The 26,165-nt window shown below is 38.2% G+C and overlaps 1 protein-coding gene across 3 annotated transcripts in view; it reads left to right on the top strand.

Moving 5' to 3' along the window:
• The window catches only part of LOC105069289 (serine palmitoyltransferase 3), a 150,842-nt gene that overhangs the window by 53,580 nt on the left and 71,097 nt on the right, over positions 1–26,165 (top strand). For all 3 annotated transcript variants that reach the window (XR_012500521.1, XM_074346916.1, XM_074346917.1), the window contains exon 7: positions 4,885–4,990. Coding sequence is in view for 2 of the 3 variants with exons in the window: in XM_074346916.1 (XP_074203017.1) it covers positions 4,885–4,990 (106 nt within the window). In the remaining variant the exon portion in view is untranslated. The remainder of the gene's footprint in view (positions 1–4,884; positions 4,991–26,165) is intronic.

Here is a 26,165-nt window from a genome sequence, read left to right as displayed (position 1 = left end):
CCTTCTGGCATAGTGTGCTTATCTGAAAAACAGGAAACCTAATCATTCCTCTGTAAGTCTCAGAGTGTCACAAGGATTAACATAATACAAGGATAAGCACTTAATAAGCCTTATTATGTAAAAATCCCTTGCAGATGTGAGCATGTGCTTTGCTGAAGCAGCAGACTCTCCTAAGGCCTGCAGAACATAAACCACAATCCCTGGAATCCTATGGGTCTGTAACCCACACACTGTAGAATTATAGAGCAAGGCCCTCAGAACCAGAGAGAAACTACCAGATATTAACATGGGTGGAGATCCCACAGTGGGTGAAGTGATACCTTTCTCTGTCCAGTCTCTGTGAAGAGGTTAGTGAGTTTGTCCCCCAAGGGGAAAAACAGCTGATTGATTTTCCCTCTGCTCAGAGATCCCAGTATGTGGACACCAGGGGTTTCTGAAGTTCCAAGTTCTGAAAGCTTCTCCCCATGGAACTGTCCTTTCACATTGGAAACAATGAGTCCCCTGCCACAGAAGGACTGGGGATTCCTCTCACTTCCATCTGCAAAATATGTAGAACACATCAAGGTTATTTGAAGGCTTGTTTTCTGTTCTGCTTTTATTTTAGTTAGTGAGCGTCATTTAAACTCCCGAACTCAACCTCTAGTATGTGTGTGACTGTTTTGATTGCACACACAGCACAATAACCTCTACATGAACAGATTTTTCAAAAACTTACACTATTCATTATTAAATGACAGCTAATTTAGTTCAGTGGGTTTGATTTTGTTACTATGGCCCTGGAACCACACTCATGTGTTATTTCTGTACAAAATCTTGTAAGTTCCAAGTCTCTTTAAAGGAAGAACTCTTTAAACAGGAATATTTATATTCATCATCTCTTTATTCTGTTCAGAGACTAACAAGCCTGCAGTGGATTATACAGAAGGGAGCTGGTTCCCCCAATCAAATGGGTTTCTTTAACATTTTAGGAACCCAGCCCAAACCAAAACATCAATAAAGTTGGTTTATTATCCATGAAGTTCTCAAAATGAGAATGCTGTTTCCTTGGCTGCCATCTAGTGGTCAACAGTGTATTGTCACTAAGACACAGCATCTTAGGTGAAGACTCAGAAGATACATGTCTGTCCTTAAAACTCATGCCAATAACACAGTTAATTAGTTAATTTTATATATATATTTATATTAATTAGTTATTTATATATATATATATAGTTGCAGGCACAAGGCAGTTATTCGTTCTCATAATTCCTGTTTAGATCCAAAAGTGCCATTCCCTGTCGTTTTTCCTGGTCTATGATCTTTTCCATGAAAAGACAAGGGATTCACTTATCAAATATCAATTTAGTGCTAATACTGGACATTAGGACTAAGGCTAAAAGGATGACTAAGACAAGGTCCCTGCCTTCCATGGAGGAAAATGAGATCAAATAATGAACAACGTGATGAGTGCTTAAAAACAGAATCGATGAGTCATCAAGGACACCAAGAAGGAAGAAAATCTGTTTTATTGGCCAGAAGAGTGTGAGTGGAGGCTTGAGTGGTGTGTGGAGGTTCTCCAGACAGACGAGAGGGTAAGCACATAGGAGCAAGTGCTGGGAGGCTGTGTGCCAGGGAACACTGTGAAACTACATCAGGAAGGTGGCCAGGGGCCAGATCAGGAAGGGCTTTTGATACGGTGTTAAGTAGCTCTTACCATAACCAACGACCTGAAACCTCAGTGGCATCCAACAAATAGCACATGTTTCTCACTCATGACTGCAGAGGGGCTGGGCTGACTGTGCCCTTCTTGTCTCTCGGCCTCTCTGGGACCCTCCCAGGACCAGTGGCCTAGTCTGGGAGTGTTCTCTTCATATTACTGGTAGAAATTCAGGAGGAAAGCAGGAGCATGGAAGACCTCTTAAAGCCAAGCTTGGAACTAGCCTGCTCTCCCTTCCCTGGCTTCTGTTAGCCAAAGCAAGTCACTTGGCTGAACCCAAATCAGAGGCAGGAATACAGCCTCCACCCTTTGGTGGGAAGGACTGTGAGGTCACATGCCAAAGGACTGGAATGGGGGGTGTAGGAGTTGGGGCTGGTGGTGCAGTCTGCTGCAAGTTCTCTCTTGAAAATGCTGGGCTTCAGGTACCTGTGGGTTAGTCTGAAACATAGAGGGAAAATCATATCACTCAAAATAGAAGTCTGGCTTTAGGTGATGGACCCAGGAGTCCCAAGACCCCAAACATGCACGCTGCAGACCCCATCCCACATCCACTGGTTCAGAATCTTTGGAGTGAGCTGGGGAATCCACGTTGTAACTAGTCCCCCAGATGATGACTCATGTTCACCAAAGTGTGAGACCCACTGGAAAGTAAATGACAAAACAGAGAAAAAGACCAGGAAGGAAGTCCCAAAAGGAAAAGCGTGAAAAGGAGAAATGGCTTCCACAAAGAGTACTGGGAAGAGTGGGAAGAGGGATAAGAGAAAACCAAAGAAGTGTTTCCCAGACACTAGAAAGGAGAAGCTGCGAACTTGAGTGTGTGTAATTGTGTCACTCGCTTCCCACATGTTGAGTAGGAAAAGGAAGAAACGAAGTCTTGTACGTTTTGTAATGAGGAAATATTTTATGACCAGGACACTATACTGATTCCAGGATTATCATTATACCTGTTCTGCGGATGAAAAAACAGGACATAAAATAAAATGAAGACTCCCATGTCTTCCATTTCTTCTTTAATGGGCCTTATATTATCTTAATGAAATGGATTAAATCCACATTTAACCTGATAGGTCAGCTAAAAAGTCAGTCTCTGGCTTATTGTTAAAAAAAGAAAAATGACATTTTTTTATGTTCATTGATTCCCATATCATGCCAGATATCATTAATAACATACTACAAAGAGGCTATTTCCAATAACTGTTTGTCTTCTTCATTATTTATATTGTTAGTCTTCTTGTCAAAGGATGTCAAAGAGTATATCTAATGCTTGGGTTTCCAAGAAATTCTAAAACACAGCACCCCTAATCACTTGTTATACACTTTTTCTGAATGCCAGGACCCAAGATCCAGTCACTAGAGAGTGGATGCTGGGGACAGCTTGGGAGGCACTCTATTAACCAGGAAAGCCTCAGATTAAGAGGCTCTCATATTGGGTTATCAAGGTAATTAATCTTATCCCTCTCTGCTTCTCTTGCCAGCACCTTGATTTAAATATAGTTTGCTAAAATGTACTATATCGTTTTAAAAATATTACATCCAAGTTCTATTTCAAAGAAATATCTTGTCACCTTATTGAGGGTAGAGGGTTGCAATGTGGAAATGTGAAAGCATCCACCAGTGCCCTCCCCCAACACTGAAGGAAGCCCTAAACCAGATCCAACCACAGAGTAGGGGCAGAAGACAAGGCTGAGGGGCTCTCCATTGAGACCAAGAACCTCAGTGAACTTAAGCCTGGACCAGTGATAAACCAATGAGTGTCTGCTGCTTGAAGCAACGGCCAAAACCAGTACTGACTGTGCTGGTTCAGATTTATCTCTTCTGGGTCTTTCCTCTGAGCATTTAAGTGGGATCTCAAATGCCTGGTGAACATTATGTAGCAGGCAAGTCAGCAGCTCTACAACATCTTCTATTGATTAAATTCTAGCAAATTCTATTGATTAAAATTCTATTGTAGACCTAAAGTATTTCAGTTTCAGACTCTCAAAAAGGGAAAGCTACATGAGCAGAAATATAATGAGTCTGAAAAACATGCCCATAAACCTATACTTTTGTTCTTTCTCCTCTGGGCTTTGCAGATTAAACACACACACACCTACACACATACACACACCACACACACACACACACACACAGAGCTGGGTTGATAAGCAAATCTTGCCAAAGTCATCCACACTTGATTGCAGATGAGTGAAAAGTTACCATTAATTATATTTGATTTTGAAAGTTAACAAGAGTAATTGACCAGACCTTCATCTTTCCTTGCTGTACATCACCATGGAGTTTGGAAAGAGAGGACCATGGCTGTCATATCAGGCAGTAAAAGGTAGTGGTTACAAACGTGGCTCAGGGTACAAGGCTGCATGGGTTCAAATCCTGGCTCTGCTGGATCTGATCATAGACCTCAGGCAATTTACCAGACCTCTCTGTGCCTCGGTTTTTTGAAATGTAAAATGGAGGCTCCCCCTCCTCAGGGTCCTTCCATGAGTTATCACAAAGAACATGCTTAGACGGATGCCTGGGATGCAGAGAAAGCCCAATAATTCTCAGCTCTTGTTAATGTTTCCAGAAGCCTCAAAATAACTTGCAAAAGATGCTAATTGTTCCCCTGCCATAAGGTTTTGAAACCTCCAGAGTTGGGGGATGTCAAAAATTAGGTCCCAATGCTTAGGCAGTGAGACCCCTGCTGGCCAAAAAAATGCTACTGCTAAGGCAAACCCTGCTGAACTCTGAAGCACTGGGGGCTAACAGATTGGTGAGTGTTAGTTAAGGACACCTCTCAGGATCAAGTTTAACCTGGCAACAAAGCTTAAGAAACACATTTAATGTAAAGCTTCCATCTTGCTGAGACAGGAGAGGAGAGCCGTGTAGGAACCTGTGTGAAACCATGTTTCTCCCCTAGAGGTTCATTCTGCCTGCTTGACAAACCAGACTGGTCATCTGGTCAGAGTTAAATTTTACTAAAAAATAGACTCTTCTCTATAAGTTAACTATGCTTCAATAAAAATAAATATAAATAAATTAATTTTTAAAAATAGACCTCTTTTCCTCTAGGTGTTAATCTGGTTCCAACTTTGCTCTCTGAATATTTGGATCTGAGGTTCAGTCTAAAAAATCTGACGACTCCTGAAAAAAGAAGATGAAGGAGGAACAGAAAAACCCTCTCCTAACTTGATTTTTTGTATTATTTAAAGACATGCAAAGCCTAGAGAAGCTCCTGAGAGATGCTGTAATCTACGGCCAGCCCCGAACCCACAGAGCTTGGAAGAAGATTCTCATCCTAGTGGAGGGCATCTACAGGTATGTAAATAACAGGGGATATTTTAACTCTGAGGCCCACACAAGCTGACATCTGGGGTAAGCTGACCTCTTCTAGCAAATGGAAGAAGTTGCTAGATGTACGTGTTATGGAGGGACCTGAGCCTGAGCTATCAATGTGTGATGTCAGGTGTTGGGTCACCTGTCTCTTCAGTGACCACACATAGGTGGAGCACCTTGGAAGCTGGTGTACTTGAGAAGGTGTCCTCAGAAATGTCCCCACAGGGCATTACTAATTTGCATTGAGTCTTCCCATTACATCTGACTGCCCCACAGTTTCAAAGGCCTATAGGGGCTGGGTTACTCAACATCACACTCTTTGTCTTTACGGCAATAGTGAATGTTGCTGACGGGCGCATGGCAGCCCCTAATTCAACATGGCACCCAAATTCCAGTTCCTTGGGGAACTTGTCCAATTGTTGGTATCAAAATGTAAAATGTCTGCACATTTTTCTCAAGGTAAGACTAACCTGGATTGCAATTCTTTATCCAGAGCTGGGAAGAGGGGGAGATGGTCTTTGCATCTGACGGAATGCTCAGTTTTCCCACAGCTTTTAGGCTGAGCAGACAAAACTAACTAAGCCATTCAGAGCTGCACTTTGATACTGCAGGGTTTTTTTGTTTGTTTGTTTATTTTTTGAGGTCAAAATCCACATTTTTATTATTGCTCTACCACAAATTACTAAAGAATTGCTGATCCAAACTGCTCATTTTTTTTGTCCTAAGCACTAAAATTATCTTACAATTACTTAAAAGACATTCCTTTTAGATGATACATTGGCTGTGGATTACAACAATGAAATTTCACTTTGCATATTCCATATAAACTTTAAGTTTATTCCCAAGTGGCTTTCTTTTCTTTTCTTTTTTTAACATTTTTTATTGCGTTATAGTCATTTTATAATTTTGTGTCAAATTCCATTGTACAGCACAATTTGTCAGTTATGCATGAACATATATTCATGGTCACTTTTTTTTTTGCTGTGAGCTACCACAAGATCTTGTATATATTTAACTGTACTATACAGTATAAACTTGTTTATCTATTCTGCATATGCCTGTCAGTATCTACAAATTTTGAATTCCCAGTCTGTCCCTTCCCATCCCCCACCCCCTTGGCAACCACAAGTTTGTATTCTATGTCTTTTGTATTTATGTTTTTTGTTTGTTTTTAGATTCCATATATGAGTGATCTCATATGGTTTTTTTCTTTCTCTTTCTCGCTTACTTCACTTAGAATGATATTCTTCAGGGACATCCATGTTGCTGCAAATGGCATTATGCTGTCATTTTTTTATGGCTGAATAGGATTCCATTGTATCAATATACCACTTCTTCTTTATCCAGTCATCTGTTGATGGACATTTAGGCTGTTTCCATATCTTGGCTATTGTAAATAGTGCTGCTATGAACATTGGGGTGCAGGTGTCATTTTAAAGTAGGGTTCCTTTGGGATATATGCCCAGGAGTGGGATTTCTGGGTCATATGGTAAGTCTATTCCTAGTCTTTTTTTTTTTTTTGATCTTTTTATTTATTTTTGTTTATTTTTAATTTTTTATTGATTTATAATCATTTTACAATATTGTGTCAAATTCCAGTGTAGAGCACAATTTTTCATTCATACATGAACATAAATATATTCATTGTCACATTTTTTTTTTCTGTGAGTTACCATAAGATCTTGTGTATATTTCCCTGTGCTATACGGTATAATCTTGTTTATCTGTTCTACAATTTTGAAATACTGTCTATCCCTTCCCAACCTCCACCCCCTCAGCAACCACAAGTTTGTATTCTATGTCTATGAGTCTATTTCTGTTTTGTATTTATGCTTTCTGTTTTTGTTTTTGTTTTGTTTGTTTGTTTGTTTTTGTTTTTAGACTCCTCATATGAGCTTTCTCATATGGTATTTTTCTTTTTCCTTCTGGCTTACTTCACTTAGAATGACATTCTCCATGAGCATCCATGTTGCTGCAAATGGTGTTATGTTGTCGGTTTTTATGGCTGAGTAGTATTCCATTGTATAAATATACCACTTCTTCTTTATCCAGTTATCTGTTGATGGACATTTAGGCTGTCTCCATGTCTTGGCTATTGTAAATAGTGCTGCCATAAACATTGGGGTGCTGGTGTCATCCTGAAGTAGGGTTCCTTCTGGATATATGCCCAGGAGCGGGATTCCTGGGTCATACAGTAAGTCTATTCCTAGTCTTTTGAGTAATCTCCATACTGTTTTCCACAGTGGCTGCACCAAACTGCATTCCCACTAGCAGTGTAGGAGGGTTCCCTTTTCTCCACAGCCTCTCCAACATTTGTCATTTGTGGACTTTTCAGTGATGGCCATTCTGGCTGGTGTGAGGTGATAACCTCATTGTAGTTTTGATTTGTATTTCACTGATAATTAGTGATATTGAGCATATTTTCATATGCCTAATGATCATTTGTATTTCTTCATTGAAGAATTGCTTGTTTAGATCTTCTGCCCAGTTTGGGACTGAGTTGTTTGTTTTTGTCTTACTAAGTCTTATGAGATGCTTATATATTCTGGAGATCAAGCCTTTGTCAGTTTCACTTGCAAAAATTTTCTCCCATTCCGTAGGTTGTCTTTTTATTTTACTTATGGTTTCCTTTGCTGTGCAGAAGCTTGTAAGTTTAATTAGGTCCCATTTGTTTATTCTTGCTTTTATTACTATTGATTGGGTAGACTGTCCTCAGAGAACATTTTTGAGATATATGTCAGATAATGTTTTGTCCATATTTTCTTCTAGGAGGTTTATTGTATCTTGTCTTATGTTTAAGTCTTTGATCCATTTCGAGTTTATTTTTGTGTATGGTGTAAGGGAGTGTTCTAGCTTCATTGATTTACATGCTGCTGTCCAGTTTTCCCAACACCATTTGCTGAAGAGACTGTCTTTATTCCATTGTATGTTCCTGCCTCCTTTGTCAAAGATTAGTTGATCAAAAGTTTTGTGGGTTCATTTCTGGGCTCTCTATTCTGTTCCATTGGTCCATATGTCTGGTTTTTGTTCCAATACCATGATGTTTTGATGACTGTAGCTCTGTAGTATAGTCTGAAATCTGGGAGAGTTATTCCTCCGGCCTCTTTCTTTTTCTTCAGTAATGCTTTGGCAATTCTAGGTCTTTTGTGGTTCCATATAAATTTTATTATGATTTGTTCTAGTTCTGTGAAATATGTCATGGTTAATTTGATAGGGATTGCCTTAAATCTGTAGATTGCCTTGAGCAGTATGACCATTTTAACAATATTGATTCTTCCAATCAAGAAGTGTGGGATATCTTTCCATTTTTTAAAGTCTTCTTTAATTTCGTTCATCAATGTTTTATAGTACTCTGTAAATAAATCACTCACCTCCTTGGTTAAATTTATTCCTAGGTATTTTATTACTTTGGGCGCTATTTTTAAGGGGATTTTTTTCTTTACTTTCTTTTTCTGTTGATTTATCATTCGTGTAAAGCAATGGAACTGATTTTTCCACGTCAGTCTTGTAACCTGCTACCTTGCTGAATTCTTCAATTAGTTCTAGTAGTTTTTGTGTGGACCTTTTAGGGTTTTCTATATATAATATCATACCATCTGCATATAGTGACAGTTTTACCTCTTCTTTTCAAATTTGGATCCCTTTTATTTTTTCCTCTTGCCTGATTGCTGTGGCTAGGACTTCCAAGGCTATGTTGAATAGGAGTGGTGATAGTGGGCAGCCTTGTCTCATCCCAGATTTTAGTGGGAAGCTTTTGAGTTTTTCACTGTTGAGTACTATGCTGGCTGTAGGTTTGTCATATATAGCTTTTATTATGTTGAAATATGTTCCCTCTATACCCATTTTGGTGATAGTTTTTATCATAAATGGGTATTGAATTCTATCAAATGCTTTTTCTGCGTCTATTGAGATGATCATGTGGTTTTTGTCCTTTCTCTTGTTGATGTGATGTATTACATTGATTTATTTGTGTATGTGAACCACCCTTGTGTCCCTGCGATGAAACCCACTTGGTCATGATGTATAATCCTTTTTATGTGTTGTTGAATTCTATTTGCTATTATTTTGGTAAGGATTTATGCTCATCAGCAATATTGGTCTGTAATTCTCTTTTTTGGTAGTGTCTTTGTCTGGTTTTGGTATCGGGGTGATGGTGGCTTAATAGAATGAGTTTGGGAGTATTCCCTCCTTTTCAATCCTCTGGAAGAGTTTGAGAAGGACTGGTACGAGTTCTTCTTTGTATGTTTGGTAGAATTCCCTGGTGAAGCTGTCTGGTCCTGGACTTTTATTTGTAGGGAGGTTTTTATTGCTGTTTCGATTTCATTTCTAGTGATCGGTTTGTTCAAGTGGTCAGTTTCTTCTTGATTCCGTCTAAGTGGACTGTATGTTTCCAGAAACTTGTGCATCCCCTCTAGGTTATCCATTTTGGTTCCATATAGTTTTTCATAATATTCTCATACAATACTCTTTTGTTTTTGTTTTATTTACCTTTTTTATTTTGCTTATTTTTGCTCTCTCTTTTTTCTTCTTTGTGAGTTTGGCCAGAGGTTTGTCGATTTTGTTTACTTTTTCAGAAAAACAGCTTTTGATTTGATTGATTTTTCTATTGTTGTTTAAATCTCTATTTTATGTTTTTCCTCCCTGATCTTTTTTATTTCCTTCCTTCTGCTGCCTTTTTTTTTTTTTCCTCTTGTTTCTAATTCTTTTAGCTGGTGGGTTAGATTGTTTGAGATTGTTCTTTTTTGAGGAAGGCTTATATTGCTATAAACATTCCCCTTAGCACTGCCTTTGTTGCATCCAATAAATTTTGTGTGGTTGTGTTTTCATTTTCACTTGTCTCAAGGTATTTTTTCATTTCAATTTTGATCTCATCATTCACCCATTGGTTTTATAATAACATGTTTAATCTCCATGCTTTTCTTTTTTTCTCCTTTGTTTCTCTGTAGTTGATTTCTAGTTTCATGGCATTGTGTTCAGTAAAGATGCTTGAGATAATTTCTAACTTTTTTGAATTACTGAGGTTTCTTTTGTGCCCAAGTATATGATCAATCCTAGAAAATGTTCCATGTGCGCTTGAAAAGAATGTATGTCCTAATTTTTCTGGCATGTAATGCTCTGAAAACATCCACCAAATCTAATTTTTCTATTGTATCATTTAATTTCTCTGTCGCCTTATTTATTTTCTGTCTGGAAGATCTGTCCACTGATGTTAATGCAGTGTTAAAATCTCTGACAATGATTATATTCCCATCTGTTTCTGCCTTTATCTCTGTTAGTAATTGTTTTATGTGCTTAGGTGCTCCCATATTGGATGCATATATATTAATGAGTGTAATATCCTCATCATGTATTACTCCTTTAATCATTATAAAGTGTCCTTCTTTATTTTTCTTCATGGACTTTGTTTTAAAGTCTATTTTTTCTGAAATCAGCACTGCTACACCTGCTTTTTTGGCTTTTCCATTTGCATGGAGTATCCTTTTCCATCCTTTCACTCTCAATCTGTATGTGTCCTTCTCCCTAACGTGGGTCTCTTGTATTCAGCATATTGAAGGTTCTTCCTTTATTATCCAGTCTGCCACTCTATGTCTTTTGATTGGAGCATTTAGTCCATTAACAGTTACAGTAATTACTGATAGATGTGTGTTTTTGCCATTTTGAACTTATTTTTGCAATTGATTTGGTATCTCCTCTTTTCTCCATTCTTCTTCCTTTTGTGGTTTGGTAATTTTCGTTTGTGTTATCTTGGATTTTATTTAGTTTTTGTAACTCACTTGTAAGTTTTTAGCTTGTGGTAACCCTTTTTTGTAAGTCTATTAACCCATTACTGTAACTGTATTAAACGGATAGTAATATGAGCTCAAACCCATCCTACTGAGAACAAAAAATTTTAAAAAGAAAAAAGAAATACTCTATATTTTCTTGCTTCCCTCTCCCACTATTAATGATTTAGATGCCTTCTTTTACAATTTCGTGGTTATTCTATTTGTAATTCATGGTAGTTATCACCTTTCCAGTTACGATATTCTCATTTCTGTGGCATCCTGCTTCTTTTGTATTTAGAGTAGACCTTTCAGTATTTCTTTTAGCATGGGTTTAGTGTTGCTAGTTTTTGCTTGTCTGTGAAATTTTGTATCTCTCCTTATGTTCTAAAAGTTAGCCTTGCTGTATGAAGTATCCTAGGCTGCATCTTGTTTTCATTCAGGACTTTGAGTTTATCTTGCCTCTCCCTTCTAGCCTGTAGTGTTTGTGTGGAGGAATCAGCTGAGAGCCTTACGAGTGTTCCCTTGTAACTCACTCTTTGTTTCTCTCTTGCTGTCTTTAGGATCATTTCTTTTATTTTTAAACTTTTTTTATTGAGTTATTGTCATTTTACAATGTTGTGTCAAATTCCAGTGTAGAGCACAATTTTTCAGTTATATGTGAACATACGTGCATTCATTGTCACATTTCTTTTCACTGTGAGGTACCATAAGATCTTGTATATTTCCCAGTGATATACAGTTTAATCTTGTTTATCTATTGTACATATGCCTGTCAGTATCTACAAATTTTGAAATCCCAGTCTGTCACTTCCCATCCCCACCCCCTTGGCAACTACAAGTTTGTATTCTGTGTGTATGAGTCTGTTTCTGTTTTGTATTTATGTTCTTTATTTTACATTCCGCATATGGTATTTTGCTTTTTACTTGACTCTGGCCATCTTGACTATGATATGTCTTGGTGTGGGTCTGTTTGGGTTCTTCCTGTTTGGGATCCTCTGAGCTTCTTGTACTTGGATATCTGACTCCTTCTCTAGGTTTGGAACGTTTTAATTCATGATTTCTTCAAGTACTTCTCAATCCCCTTTGTTCTTTCTTCCTCTTCTGGAACCCTTATTATGCTAGATTGGCATGCTTTATATTATTCCAGAGGTCCATTATATTGTTTTCATTGGTTTTTATTTCTTTTTCTCTCTGCTGTTCTGATTGGGTGCTTTCTCTTGTCCTGTCTTCTAGGTCACTTATTTGTTCCTCTGCATTATCTAGTCTGCGTTGTACAGCCTTTAGACCAGTTCTCATCTCAGCAAATGAGTTTACCAATTCTACTTGGCTCTTCTTTATAGATTCAATTTCATTTTTGACATATTTTATACTTCTAAACACTATCTCTTTTGGTTCTTTCAGTACTTTCATCATTCCTTTTTTTGAAATCTTGATCTAGTAGGCCATCAATGTGTATTTCATTGATCATTCTTTCAGGGGATTTCCTCTGCTTCTTAATTTTGCTCATATCTCTCTGTCACTGTGGCTTATGGAGTATCAGTTATCTATTTTGGTCCTTAAGGAGTTTATTTATGTATCTACCTAATGCCTATGCAGGGATAAAACTTTAAAAAAATGAGATAATCTTAAAAGAAGGGAGAAAAAACGTTTGAAAACAGTGTAAAATCAGTAGTAGAAGAGCAAGTTGAAGCAGAATAGCAATCAAGTTGAGACATCTTTTAAAACTTTAAAAAAAGGAGAAAAGAACAAAAAAAATTTGAAACCTGTGTGTAATCAATAACAGGATATCAAAACCAAGAGAATTAAAAATGAAATGAGGTGGATTTTTAAAAATAATAATAATAAATATATTTTAAAGGAAAAATATAAAAGGGATTAAAACTGGAGACATATACAATTGTTTAAAAAGTAAAAATTAGAAAGGTAATAGAAAATAGAACTGATTAAAAAGATACAATAAAAAGAGAGAATTTTAATAGATGGGAGAAAAAAAGGTTTGAATACAGTGTATAATCAATAATAGAAGAGCAAGTTGAATCAGACTAGCAATTGGGTTGAGACATCTTTTAAAAACCTTAAAAAAAGGAGAAAAGAGCAACAACAACAAAATATTTGAAACCTGTGTATAGTCAATAACAGGAGATCAAAACCAAGAGAAATAATGTAATGAGGTGGATTTTTTTAAATAATAATAATAAAAATATTTTCAAAGAAGAATTTTAAAGGGATTAAAACTGGAGGCATATACAATTGTTTAAAAGGTAAACATTAAAAAGGTAATAGAAAATAGAACAAATTAAAAAAAAGTGGGATGTGTTCATGTGGAGACTGTGTGCTCTTAATGATTTTATTGAGAGATCTTTCTGTCTTCACCCTATTTCATGAACTCAGCTTGCTGCTTCCAGCGGCCCTCCATTGGTGCCTCTCATCTGTGCTGCTCCCAGAGCCTGTTGGCAAGCAGATCGCACCCCCTCTCAACACCGCGGTCAGGTGCTGCACTCTTACATGGTGGGTGGGTTGTCACTCCCCATCCCGATGCCACAGTCAGATGCTGCACTTATGCGATGTAGGCAGGTGGACTGTGCCTTCTCCAAGCACCACAGTCAGGTGCTGTGCTCCTGCCAGGAAGGTGAGTGGCCACCCGCTTTCTCCAGGCACTGGTTGCTCCCCTGTTCTGTGAAGCTGCCCGCACCACCCTTGGTCCATGCTCCATAGGTGGGCTAGGGGAAGATGGTGGAACAGGCCCACTCCTGCTCCATGCCAAAACTCAGCTCTTTGTTTGTCTTGGTGGCACGAGTTCTCTGAGGTACCAGGGTAGAAAGATCCTATCTGCCTCAGGCTGTAAATAAGTCTCCATCTGGCCATTAAGGTGGCTAAGCCCTTAGGTATGGACTCAGATTTTGACCCCACCCCTGCCTGGGTGCTCAGTGCTGGAGGATATACTGGCTGTGGCTGAGCCCCACCTCTCTTCTACCGAAAACCTTCAGTAGGTTTTCAGAGATGGGGGCATGGCACCCTTCTCTCTAGGGCACATCAACTGTGTGATTTTTTTTTTTTTTTTGTATTTTATGGAGGGCCCAGGTTGTTTTGCCTTGTGTACCCACTCATCCATGGCATACATTTCACTGCAGATCCCTGGGGTCGCCTCTGTGTTGCCTGTCCCAGTCCTCCGCCTGGCTTGGGCAGCCTGTCTTGTCCACCACCTGCCGGCTCATGTCTCAGGCTGGGTGTTGCAGGGACCCTTTGTGTTCTTTTAACTTAGTTCTGTCTGTCAAGGGGTTCTCTATATAGATCTGAGCCTTGGAGGTCCCCCCACTGTCCTGCTGACCTCTCCATCAGAGAGGGGGAGATTCACAAAATGAGTGCTATTCCTCCTTTGCTGCTCCCTCCCCGTAGGTCTGGTCCCCATTGTTATGCTTTTTCTTCTTTCTTTTTTTCTTTTTCTCCTATGAGATTTGTGGCATCTTTGTCTTTTGAAGAGGACAATGTTCTGTCGGAGTTCAGCAGGTGCTCTGGTTGGCTGGGTGGGTCTGTGGATGTGAGTTTTGGTGTATATATGGGAGAGGGTTAGCTATGAGCATCTTTCTACTCTGCCGTCATGCCCCCTCTCTCCTGCAAGTTGTGATTGAATTTGCTTCATTCCCTTTCTAAATTTGTTATAGTAACTGGAGTAGAAATTACCACTAAGCTTCTCTTCTGGTGGATCCCCAAGTCAACAAGTCAAATAAACAGTATCTTGGAGCTGCTCCCTCCTAAAACAATTCTTGGAGCTCATGTTAGAGGAATCAAGGGCAATGTTTCCAATGAAATAATTCTAGAATGGTGAATAATATTAAAGGCAGAGATTGAGGGCTTAACTTCCCAACAAGGAGGAGAGTGGCTGTGAAGGAGGCAGGAGATCAGAAGTAGCATTTGCTTCAGTCAGCTGATCTATTCAGCCCATGAGTGCACCACCCACACAGGCTGGAAAATTTTCAGCTGACATTGTAGTAGAGGACTACTGGCAGCTGGTGGACAGAGGCCAGGGATGCCACTAAATCACCTGCAATGTACAGGGCAGTCCCCCTACAACATAGAATTATCCATCTCAAAAGGCTAATAGTGTGGAGGTTGAGAAACCCTGCTATAGAACAGTTTAGCCACTCACTGGCGCTGAATGTGCTCCTTTTAGGAAATAATCTCATCTTGATTTTTGGCTGCTGTAACCTCAAGCATGGGTCTTTCTCCCTGTATGATGTGTGCCAGATACCAGCCTGGGAGAGCCATTATCTAAACTCCTGTCAGCCAGGCCTGGATCTGCTGAGGGAGGGCAGGCTGGGCATCTCCTTTAACCAGAGTAAACAGAACCCAACTGCACATAAACAGAACTTGGCTCCACTAATGGAAACTTGGGTTCTCAGTCCTTTGATCATGGCTGACATTAAGTGGACTACCAGGGGTTCACTGTCAAATATCCCCACCAGTTACCCAGAGAAACCACACCAGCATCAGGGCTTTTTAATGGCTGTGCTGGGCCTGGATCCTACCATGATTTCAGGAGGACAGGGGAGCCACGTCTGGACTTTGGCTCCAGGAGAGTTTGTCACTAAACCGAAGCTTTGGGTTCACTAGTAATGGTGATTGCCCAGTGAAACAAGCCACCCTAAATCACCATGGCTTACACAGCACTGAGTGATGACTTCCCACACTTTGTGGGGTGTCTGGGCCAACTGGACAGTTCTGCTCCACGTGGCATTGCTTGGGGTCATTCATCAGGCTGCATTCGATGAAGCATTCAGCTGGGGCAGGACCATCCAAAATGACCTCAATCCCACACTTGAGCTCTAGGTACTGGCAGTAAACTGAGGTGCCTTATTCTTTCCCCTTCCTGGGGCTCCTTCTCTGTATGAAGGCTTTTGTCATTCAGCAGCCTAGCCAGAGCTTCCTTACAACATGGCAGCTGGCTTCCAAGAGGATGAAAACAGAAGTTGCCAGCACTTAAGGGCTAGGCCCCGCACTGGTACAGCATCACTATGCTGTAACTTATTGGTCACAAGGGCAGCCCAGATTCAAGGGGAGGGGAAATAGACCCCACCACGATGTGGGAGGGTTGGCTTGTGTGTACTGGGCTGGGAAGACTTGCAGATAGCCACCTTTGAAGGCAGTCTACCACAGCAGCTCAAGCAACCTGATCTATATACAGACAGAAGTCTCCACTGTATATGGATGTGGTTCACAGAATGGTTTCTTTTATCTTATCTGAACAGAAGTATTGTCTTTAGATGAGACTGTGACCTAAAAGGCTGGAAACAAGGCATCTCTTAGACAGGTCTCAGTGCCTCTTGGGGACTCAATTTCTTCATCTGTAACATAAGGCTAGCCTAGACTAGAATTTTAGAACATATGGATGTTCTTATTTGCTGCTATACCCAGAAAATGAAACTATTTTGCATAAAATTTTCCAAAGGGCCAGGGTTAGGAATGTGAAATCAATGCTTCACATATGCACTTCTACTCTTTAGAGATATATTATAGACACATACTTGTTGCTGTCTACACAAAGCCTCCTTAGAGTTTTCCCTCCCAGATCTTTTTTATCTCTGACTTGTGGTTTGCCCCCACGGGCAAACTTCCCCCACCACGGGCAACTCACATAAATCAATTTTCAAAACTCCAGAAAAGAGCAGCCAACAAAATCAGACATTTTCAGGTAGGTATCAAGATAGAAAGGCTACAAACCAAGTCTGAGAAGTCAGCAAACTCCACAAAAGCAGTTATGATAATAATAGTAACAATAATAATGTCATAACCAATAGATTATGTAGATATTATTATTTATATATAAACAGAGGGGAGTCTCGATTTGTGGGGGGCCTGGGTCATGGGCTCAAGTCCTGTGTTTTTACCTACAGATATGTTCCCTTCATAGGGCTCTTCTGTAAGAATTAAGTGAGATCATAGAAGCTAGTGCTTGGCAGAAGTCCAGCCCTCATTGAACCCACAAACAAGGGTAGCTGTCTCTGTCATTAAATTTATGTCCAGTTGAGGAAGCTGCAACTTGGAAGACAATAATCCATGTGCATAGTGAAGCTATTTGACACCTATAGGATGGGACTCAGTGGACAGGAGTCACATTTATCATGTGTCTACTCCTTGCTAAATATTTCACATAGGCCAACCTTAGTCAGACGCCCCAGGACTCTTATGGTTATTTTGAGGATGAAGACACTGAGGTTCCAAGGCCTAGATAGCTTTCCCCAGGGCAGATAACTGAGATAAAACGGAGCTGGTTTTCAAACCAGGAGTCCCTGCTGGGACAGAGGCCCAGTGTAAACACTCAGCCTATGTGTCCACATCCAATGCTGTATACATGGAAAATGCAAGGTCATCCATTTGACTTTCTCTGTTAACCTCTCTAGGGCTCAGTTTCTGCATCTGTGAAATAGGGACATTGAAACTTGACATCTAGCATTCCATGATTCCATGATTTGGGGTTTAAAAAACAATAGTATTTTTCTTAATGTTCTCATCTTCATTTTCCTTTCAGTGTTGTTTTAAAGTCGCAGCCTTCTAGTTTTTTGTCTCTGAGAAGTCTAGTTGTTGATTTCCTGTGGTTGAGAAATCTCAATATTATTAAAAAATACACTAGAGATGGGGAGAGGGATCCCAGATATCCTGGGATATAAACTAGCATACTGGAGCCTGAACTTTCAAGATAAAACAAATCAAGACATAATATCCAACCTTTTCAAAAGATACATATATAAACAAACAGTGAAATGTCAGAATGCCATTTTCAGAATGTTAGCCACTCTCTTCCCCAAAATAATGTAAGTTTAACAATTGAGAACCTCGGTGGTAAACTCTAACCCATACCTGTATGTTCAAACAAATAAAGACAAAGGAAAGTAAACAGTAATTCTTCTAATTTAATTAATCTTAGCTCCTTTCCCCCCTCTCTCTCCACCTCCCTTTCTTCTCTTGGATTATACTTTGGGCTACCAAGGAGATTTTTCCACCAAGTAAGTTGGCAAACCAGTGGTTTAATTTCAAAAAATGCCAGTGGGTAATATGGTTTTTATGTGGAGGAAAAGGTGGTGAGAAGGAGATTTCTAAAAAAAGTTTCATCACTTAGCTAATACATTATGTAATAAAAAAGATATAAAGAAATTACTCACTGGCTTGCTGGTATAAGAATAATTCAGGTCCCTGCACAGGGCTTCAAATTAATTGGTAGAATGATCTTTGCCTGCAGGTGTATTTTAGTTTTTTTTTTCTTCTTCTTCTTCTTTTCTATTGAAGGCAAAAGAAAACACAAACTTCCACTCAGGAAGAAAAAGTCAAATGCTGTTCTTATTTTCTTTACCATTTTTGGCACAGTATTATTTGATAACAACTCACAGGAATAACACAGCCTTGTTAAATACAAAAACTCAATATCCCACAATAGGAAATGGTTCAATTCAAATCTGATCACACTGAGTAAATGAAAACTTAGTGCAGGTGAATATAACTCTTTATAAAATCTGAGTTCCCTCTGGACTTATATGTGCCCTGCATTAACTCCAGATATGGGAAATATCATAGAGTCATTGATCTTAGAGGAAGAAATGTAAACCAGGTGTGCAGACTCCTAACATTAGCTAGTCCAGCCCCAGCAAGGATGGCTAATTAGCCGCCCTGAGTGTCTGCAAACTGTTCAACATTAACTCTGACTCCTGCCAAATTCAGTTCCAGAACAAAGAATAGCTATTTGTGATATATCCAGTTTTGGGCCTATTTGTGTTACCAACTTATAACATTTTAAAAGATGAGAGTATGATTCTGAAATTATCAGAGCACACAGCCATTTACTAGGTAGGACACCCATATGCATTTTTCCTAGAAGATTCAACACAGAGCATTGACAAGGGCTCCCAATTTCTCAGATTAGGCCTCGTCGTTGCAACCAGTTCCACCTGAACTCCTGAGAACAGAAACAACCCAACATGAGCTCATTGCATGTCAGACACTTTACAAGCATTGTTCTAGTCATCATTGTAAAGACCTTGGGAGCAGCATGACTTCATTGTGCTTATCTTACATCCAAGGAAGCTGAGGCAGAGAAGATCATGTAAGTTGCTCAAATCCTTAGGTAGTAAATGGTGTGGCTGCCATCTCAGTATGGGCAATCAGAGAGGTGAACCTCCTCCCTCTCAGTGAAAACAACCTTAACAAGCAATTCCTCTAAGGAAATAGAACTAACTTGCAAACTGACATAAGAGAAGATGATTCTATTTGGTCTTTGTTTCATTAAAATCTGAAAACAGCCATTCAAAATGACCTTGTGAAAACACAAATGTGAAAAGGTGGTCTTTTTTTATTACTGAGTTATAATCAGTTTACAATGTTGTGTCAATTTCTGGTGTACAGCACAGTTTTTCAGTCATACATGAACATATATATTCATTTTCATGTTCTTTTCCACCACGAGCTACTGCAATATCTTGACTATAGTTCCCTGTGCTATACAGTAAAAACTTGTTTATCTATTTTATATATATATATATATATATATATATACCTGTCAATATCCATAAATCTAAAATGCCCAGTCTGTCCGTACAAACCCCCTCCCCCCAGCAACCACGTTTGTTTTCTATGTCTCTTAGTCTGTTTCTGTTTTATATTTAAGTTCATTTGTCGCTGCTGCTTCTGCTGCTGCTGCTTCTTCTTCTTCTTCTTCTTCTTCTTCTTCTTCTTCTTCTTCTTCTTCTTCTTCTTCTTCTTCTTCTTCTTCTTCTTCTTCTTCTTCTTCTTCTTCTTCTTCTTCTTCTTCTTCTTCTTCTTCTTCTTCTTCTTCTTCTTCTTCTTCTTTCTTCTTCTTCTTTCTTCTTCTTCTTCTTTCTTCTGATTCCACATATGAGTGATATCATATGGTGTTTTTCTTTCTCTTCCTGGCTAACTTCACAGAGTGACATTCTCCTGGGATATCCATGTTGCTGCAAATGGCATTATGTTGTCATTTTTCATGCCTGAATAATGTTCCATTGTATAAATATACCAGGGCTTCTTTATCTGGTCAACTGTCAATGGACATTTAGGTTGTTTCCATGTCTTGGCTATTGCAAATAGTGCTGCTATGAACATTGGGGTTCAGGTGTCTTTGAATTAGGGTTCCTTCTGGATATATGCCCAGGAGTGGGATTTCTGGGTCATATTCTCAGTCTATTTTTAGTCTTTTGAGGAATCTTCATACTGTTTTCAATAATGGCTGCACCAAACTACATTCCCAACAACAGTATAGTAGGGTTTCTTTTTCTCCAGATCCTCTCCAGCATTTATCATTTGTGGACTTTTGAATGATGGCCATTCTGACTGGTGTGAGGTGATACCTCATCATAGTTTTGATTTGCATTTCTCTGATAATTAGTAATATTGAGCATTTTTTATATGCCTATTGATCATTCATATGTCTTCATCGGGGAATTGCTTGTTTAGGTCTTCTGCCCATTATGGGGTTGGGTTGTTTGTTTCTTTCCTATTAAGCCATTTGAGCTGCTTGTATATTCTGGACATCAAGCTTTTGTCAGTTTCATCTTTTGCAAATATTTTCTCCCATTCCACAGGTTGTCATTTGGTTTTGCTTATGGTTTCCTTTGCTGTGCAGAGCTTGTAAGTTTAATTAGGTCCCATTTGTTTATTCTTGCTTTTATTTCTATTTCTTGGGTAGACTTCCCCAGGAGAACACTGCTGAGATGTATGTTAGATAATGTTTTGCCTACATTTTCTTTTAGGAGGTTCATTGTGTCTTGTCTTATGTTTAAGTTTTTGATCCATTTTGAGTTTATTTTCCTATATGGTGTGAGGGAGTATTCTAACTTCATTGATTTACATGCTGCTGTCCAGTTTTCCAAACACAGTTTGCTGAAGAGATTGTCTTTATTCCATTGTATGTTCTTGCTTCCTTTGTCAAAGATTAATTGACCAAAACTTGTGGGTTCATTTCTGGGCTCTCTATTCTGTTCCATTGGTCCATATGTCTGTTTTTGTACCAGTGGCATGCTGTCTTGATGACTGTAGCTCTGTAGTATTGTCTGAAGCCTGGGAGAGTTATTCCTCCAGGCTCTTTCTTTTTCTTCAGTAATGCTTTGGCAATTCTGGGTCTTTTGTGGTTCCATATAAATTTTATTATGATTTGTTCTAGTTCTGTGAAATATGTCCTGGGTAATTTGATAGAGATTGCATTAAATCTGTAGATTTCTTTCAGCAGTATAACCATTTTAACAGTATTGACTCTTCCAATCCAGGAGCGTGGGATATCTTTCCAATTTTTTTAAGTCTTCTTTAATTTCCTTCATCAATGTTTTATAGTACTCCATGTATAAGTCTTTCACCTCCTTGATTAGATTTATTCCTAGGTATTTTATTACTTTGGGTGTTATTTTAAAAAGGATTGTTCCTTTACTTTCTTTTCCTGTTGATTCATCGATAATATAAAGAAATGCAACTGATTTTTGTACATTAATCTTGTATCCTGCTACCTTGCTGAATTCTTTGATTAGTTCCAGTAGTTTTAGTTTGGAACTTTGAGGATTTTCTGTATAGAGTATCATGTCATCTGCATACAGTGACAATTTTGCCTCTTCATTTCCATATTGGATCACTTTTATTTCTTTTTCTTGCCTGATTGCTGTGCTAGGACTTCTAAAACTATGTTGTTTAGGAGTGTTGAGAGTGGACAGCCTTGTCTTGTCCCAGATTTCAGTGGGAAAGTTTTCAGTTTTTCACCATTGAATATGATGTTAGATGTAGGTTTGTCATAAATAGCTTTTATTATGTTCAAATATGTTACTTTTATACCCATTTTGGTGAGAGTTTTATCATAAATGGGTGTTGAATTTTATCAAATGCTTTCTCTGCATTTATTGAAATGATCATGTGGTTTTTATCCTTTCTCTTGTTGATGTGATGTGTTACACTGATTGACTTACATATAGTGAACCACCCTGTGTTCCTGGGATGAACCCAACTTGCTGTTGGTGTATGATCTTTTTTAAGTGCTGTTGGATTCTGTTTGCTAATAATTTGTTGAGGATATTTACATCTATGTTCATCAGTGATACTTGTATATAATTTTCTTTTTTTGGTGGTGTCTTTGTCTGGTTTTGGTATCAGTGGGATGGTGGCTTCATAGAATGAGTTTGGGAGTACTCCATCATTTTCAACATTCTGTAAAATATGAGAAGGACCAGTATGAGTTCTTTTTTGTATTTTGGTAGAATTTCCCACTGAATCCATCCAGTCTTGGACTTTTATTTTTAGGGAGGTTTTTTATTGCTAATTTGATTTCATTTCTAGTGATCAGTTTGTTCAAGTGGTCAGTTTCTTCTTGATTCAGTCTTGGTAGACTGTATGTTTCCAGGAACTTGTCCATTTCTTCTAGGTTATCCATTTTTTTTCCATATAGTTGTTCATACTGTTCTCATATGATATTTTGTTTTTCTGTGGTATTAGTTGTGATTTCCCATTTTCCTGTCTTGTTTTGTTTATTTGTGCTCTTATTTTTCTTATTTGTGAGCTTGGCCCAAGGTTTGTCAATTTTATTTACTCTTTCAAAAAACTAGCTCTTTGTTTGATTAATTTTTCTATTGTTTTTAAATCTCTATTTTATTTTTTTCTTCCCTAATCTTTATTATATCCTTCCTTCTGCTGACTTTCTTCTTTTTTTGCTCTTCTTTATCTAATTCTTTTAGCTGGTAGATTAGATTGTTTACTTGAGATTTTTCTTCTTATTTGAGGAAGGCCTGTATCATTATAAACTTCCTTCTTAGCACTGCCTTTGCTACATCCCATACATTCTGTGTGATTCTTTATTCATTGTTGTTTATCTCAAAGTATTTTTAATTCCTTTTTTGATTTTATCATTGACCCATTGGTTTTTTGGTAGCATGTTGTTTAGTATCCATTCTGTTATTTTTTTTCTCCTTTGTTTTTATGTAGTTGATTTCTAGTTTCATGGCATTATGGTCAGAAAAGATGCTTGAAATAATTTCTATCTTTGTAAAATTATTGAGGCTTCTTTTGTGCCCAAGTACATGGTCTATCCTAGAAAATATTCCATGTGCACTTGAAAAGAATGTATATTCTATGATTTTGGGATTTAATGTTCTGAAAATATCAACCAAGTCTAGTTGCTTTATTGTGTCATTTTATTTCTCTGTTGCCTTATTTGTTTTCTGTCTGAAAGATTTGTCCAGTGATGTTAATGGGGTGTTAAAGCCTCCTGTAATGATTGTATTCCTATCAATTTCTCCCTTTATATCTGTTAGTATTTATTTTGTATGTTTAGGTGCTCCTATATTGGGTGCAAATACATTAGCAAGTGTAATATCCTCATTTTGTATTATTCCTTTAATCTTTATAAAATGTCCTTTATCTTTCTTTGGGCCCTTTGTTTCAAAGTGTATTTTATTTGAGGTCAGTATTACTACTTGTAATTTCTAGTTATTTCCATTTGAATGACATGTCTTTTTCAATCCTTTCATTATCAATCTATGTGTGTCCTTCTCCCTAAATTGGGTGTCTTCTCTGCAGCGTATTGTAGGTTCTTGCCTTATTATCCAATCTGCCACTCTATGTCTTTTGACTTGAGCATTTAGTCCATTGACATTTATAGTTACTAATGATAGATGTGTGTTTATTACCATTTTGAACTTATTTTTACAGTTGATTTGGTATTTCCTCTTTGTTCCTTTCCTTGCTTTTTTGTTTGATAATTTTCCTTTGTATTATCTTTTTTTTTTTTTTTTAATTTCTGTGTCTCTGTTGTTACTTTTTGGCTTATGGTTACCCTGTTATGTACACATACTAACCCATTAGTTTAACTGTTTGTTTTAAACAGATAGTAATATAAGCTCAAACCCAGCCTACTGAGAACAAGCAATTAAAAAAGAAACTCTATATTTTCTTGCTCCCTTCTCCCACCCTTAATGATTTAGATGTCCTTTTTTATAATTTTGTGTTTACTCTGTTGTAATTCATGGTAGTAATCACTTTTCCAATTATGGTTTTGTCTTTACTGTGCATACTGCTTCTTTTGTTTAGAGTAGAGCTTTCAATATTTATTTTAACATAGGTTTAGTGCTGCTAAATTCTTTTAGATTTTTGCTTGTATGAGAAGTTCTTTATCTCCCTTCTATTCTAAAGGATAGCCTTGCTGGATAAAGTATCCTAGGTTGCACCTTTTTTACATTCAGGACTTTGAATACTTCTTGCCACTCCCTTCTGGCCTGTAGTGTTTGTGTAGAGAAATCATCTGAAAGACTTATGGGGGTTCCCTCGTAACTCACTCCTTGTTTTTCTATTTTTGCCTTTAGAATCATTTCTTTATCCTTAACCCTGGCCATCATGATTATAATATGTCTTGGTGTATGTTTGTTTTGGGGGGGGTTGTTTGTTTGTTTGGGACACTCTGTGCTTCCTGTACTTGGATATCTGATTCCTTCTTTAAGTTTGGGAAGTTTTCAGTCATGATTTTTTCAAGTACCTTTTCAATCCCCTTTGCTCTTTCTTTTCCTTCTGAGACCTCTATTGTGCATAGGTTGGCACATTTATATTATCCCATAGACCCCTTATATTGTTTTCATTGGTTTTTATTTGTTTTTCTCTCAGCTGTTCTGATTGGGTGAAATCTTTTGTCCTGTCTTCTACGTTGCTTATTTGTTCTTCTACATTATCTAGCCTGCTTTTTACAGCCTTTGCTTCAGCTCTCATCTCAGCAATTGAGTTTTCCAATTTTAAGTGGCTTCTCTTTATAGTTTTTGACATATCCTCTTCTCTAGACACAAGCTCTTTTAGTTCCTTCAGTACTTTGTTCACTCCTTTTTTGAAATCATGATATAGTAAACTATCAATGTGTATTTCATTGATAATTCTTTCAGGGAATTTCTCTTGTTCTTTTAATTGGGAGTGGTTACTCTGCTTCTTCATTTTCCTTATGTCTCTCTGGCACTATAGATTATGGAGTATCAATTATCTACTGTGATCCTTTAGGAGTTTATTTATTTATCTAAAGTGGATGAAGAAATAAAACTAGAAAAAAGAAATTTAAAAGAAGAAAAAAGGTTTGAAAACATAGTATAATCAATAATACAAGAAGAAACTGAAGAAAAATAAAAATCGAGTTGAGACGTGTTTTAAAAATCTTAAGAAATAATATTTGAAAATAGGTTATAATCAATAATAGAAGATCAAAACAAAGAGAAATAAAAATCAAAATGAGGGAAATTTTAAAAATAATAATAATAAAAATAAAAGAAGGCAAAAGATTTGAAAACAGAGTGTAATCAATAACAGCAGAACAAAACAAAAGAAATAAAAATAAAATTTAGACAAATTAAAAATAATAATTATAATAAAAATATTATAACCGAAATTTTTTAAAGAGATTACAAAATAGTAACATAAAATCTTTTAAAAATTAAAAATTAAGTAAGTAAAAGAAAATGGAACAGAAGGAGAAATGTGACTGTGTTCCCTTGAAAACTTTGTGTCCCCTCCCGAAGCTGTGTTCCTGCACACTAGGCAGGGGGCATACACTCCCTCCTGATGCTGTGGTCCGCTGCTGTGCTACTGCAAGGCAAACAGGCAGGTCACACACCCTCCTGATGCTGGCAGTGTGGTTGTGCATGTCATGTGCAGGTCATGACCCCTCCCAAAGCTGCGGTCCAGTGTCATGCTTGTGCCTGGTAGGCCAGTGGTCATTCCCCTACTCCATGCAGCTCCTTTCTCTGACTCAGGTCTGCTCTTCATAGGTGGAATTTGAGAAAACAGCTGACTAGCCCTCACTCTTGCTCTGTGCCTGAACTCTGCTCCTTGTTCATTTGTCTTAGAGGCATGAGTTCACAGAGGTACTAAGGCCGAACGATCCAATCTGCCTGGGACTGTAAACAAGTCTCACTCCAGATATGAGGTTGCAGAGACCCTTGGTACAGATTCAGGTTTCAACCTCAACCCTGCCTGGGTGATGCCCACTGGAGGATATGGTGGCTATGGCTGAGCCCCACCTCTCTTCTCCTGAAAACACATTAGCAATGGTTCCACAGGTCTTAGGAGACAAAGGCTTTGGCACCCCTCTACCCAGGGCACACCAACAGTGTTGCTTTGCTTTTTTTTCATATTTTGTGGTGGACCCAGGTTGTTCTGCTATATATACCTTCCTAGCAATGGCACACATCACACTGCTGTCCCCAGTGGTTGCCTCTGTACAGCTGGCCTGAGTCCTCCACCTGGCTTGGACAGCCTGTCTCCTGCCCCTTTGCCTCTAGAACTGGGGGTCATGGGGACTCTCTGTGCCCACTTATCTTAGTTCTGATGGTCAAGGGCTATTCTGTACAGATCTGAGCCTCAGAGATTCCCTCTCCATCCTGCTG

The sequence above is a fragment of the Camelus bactrianus genome, chromosome 19, assembly GCF_048773025.1.
Source record: "Camelus bactrianus isolate YW-2024 breed Bactrian camel chromosome 19, ASM4877302v1, whole genome shotgun sequence".
NCBI classification, from domain to species: domain Eukaryota; kingdom Metazoa; phylum Chordata; class Mammalia; order Artiodactyla; family Camelidae; genus Camelus; species Camelus bactrianus.
Note: the sequence above shows the minus strand (reverse complement) of the source record. Positions and strands in the feature narration are given on the sequence as shown.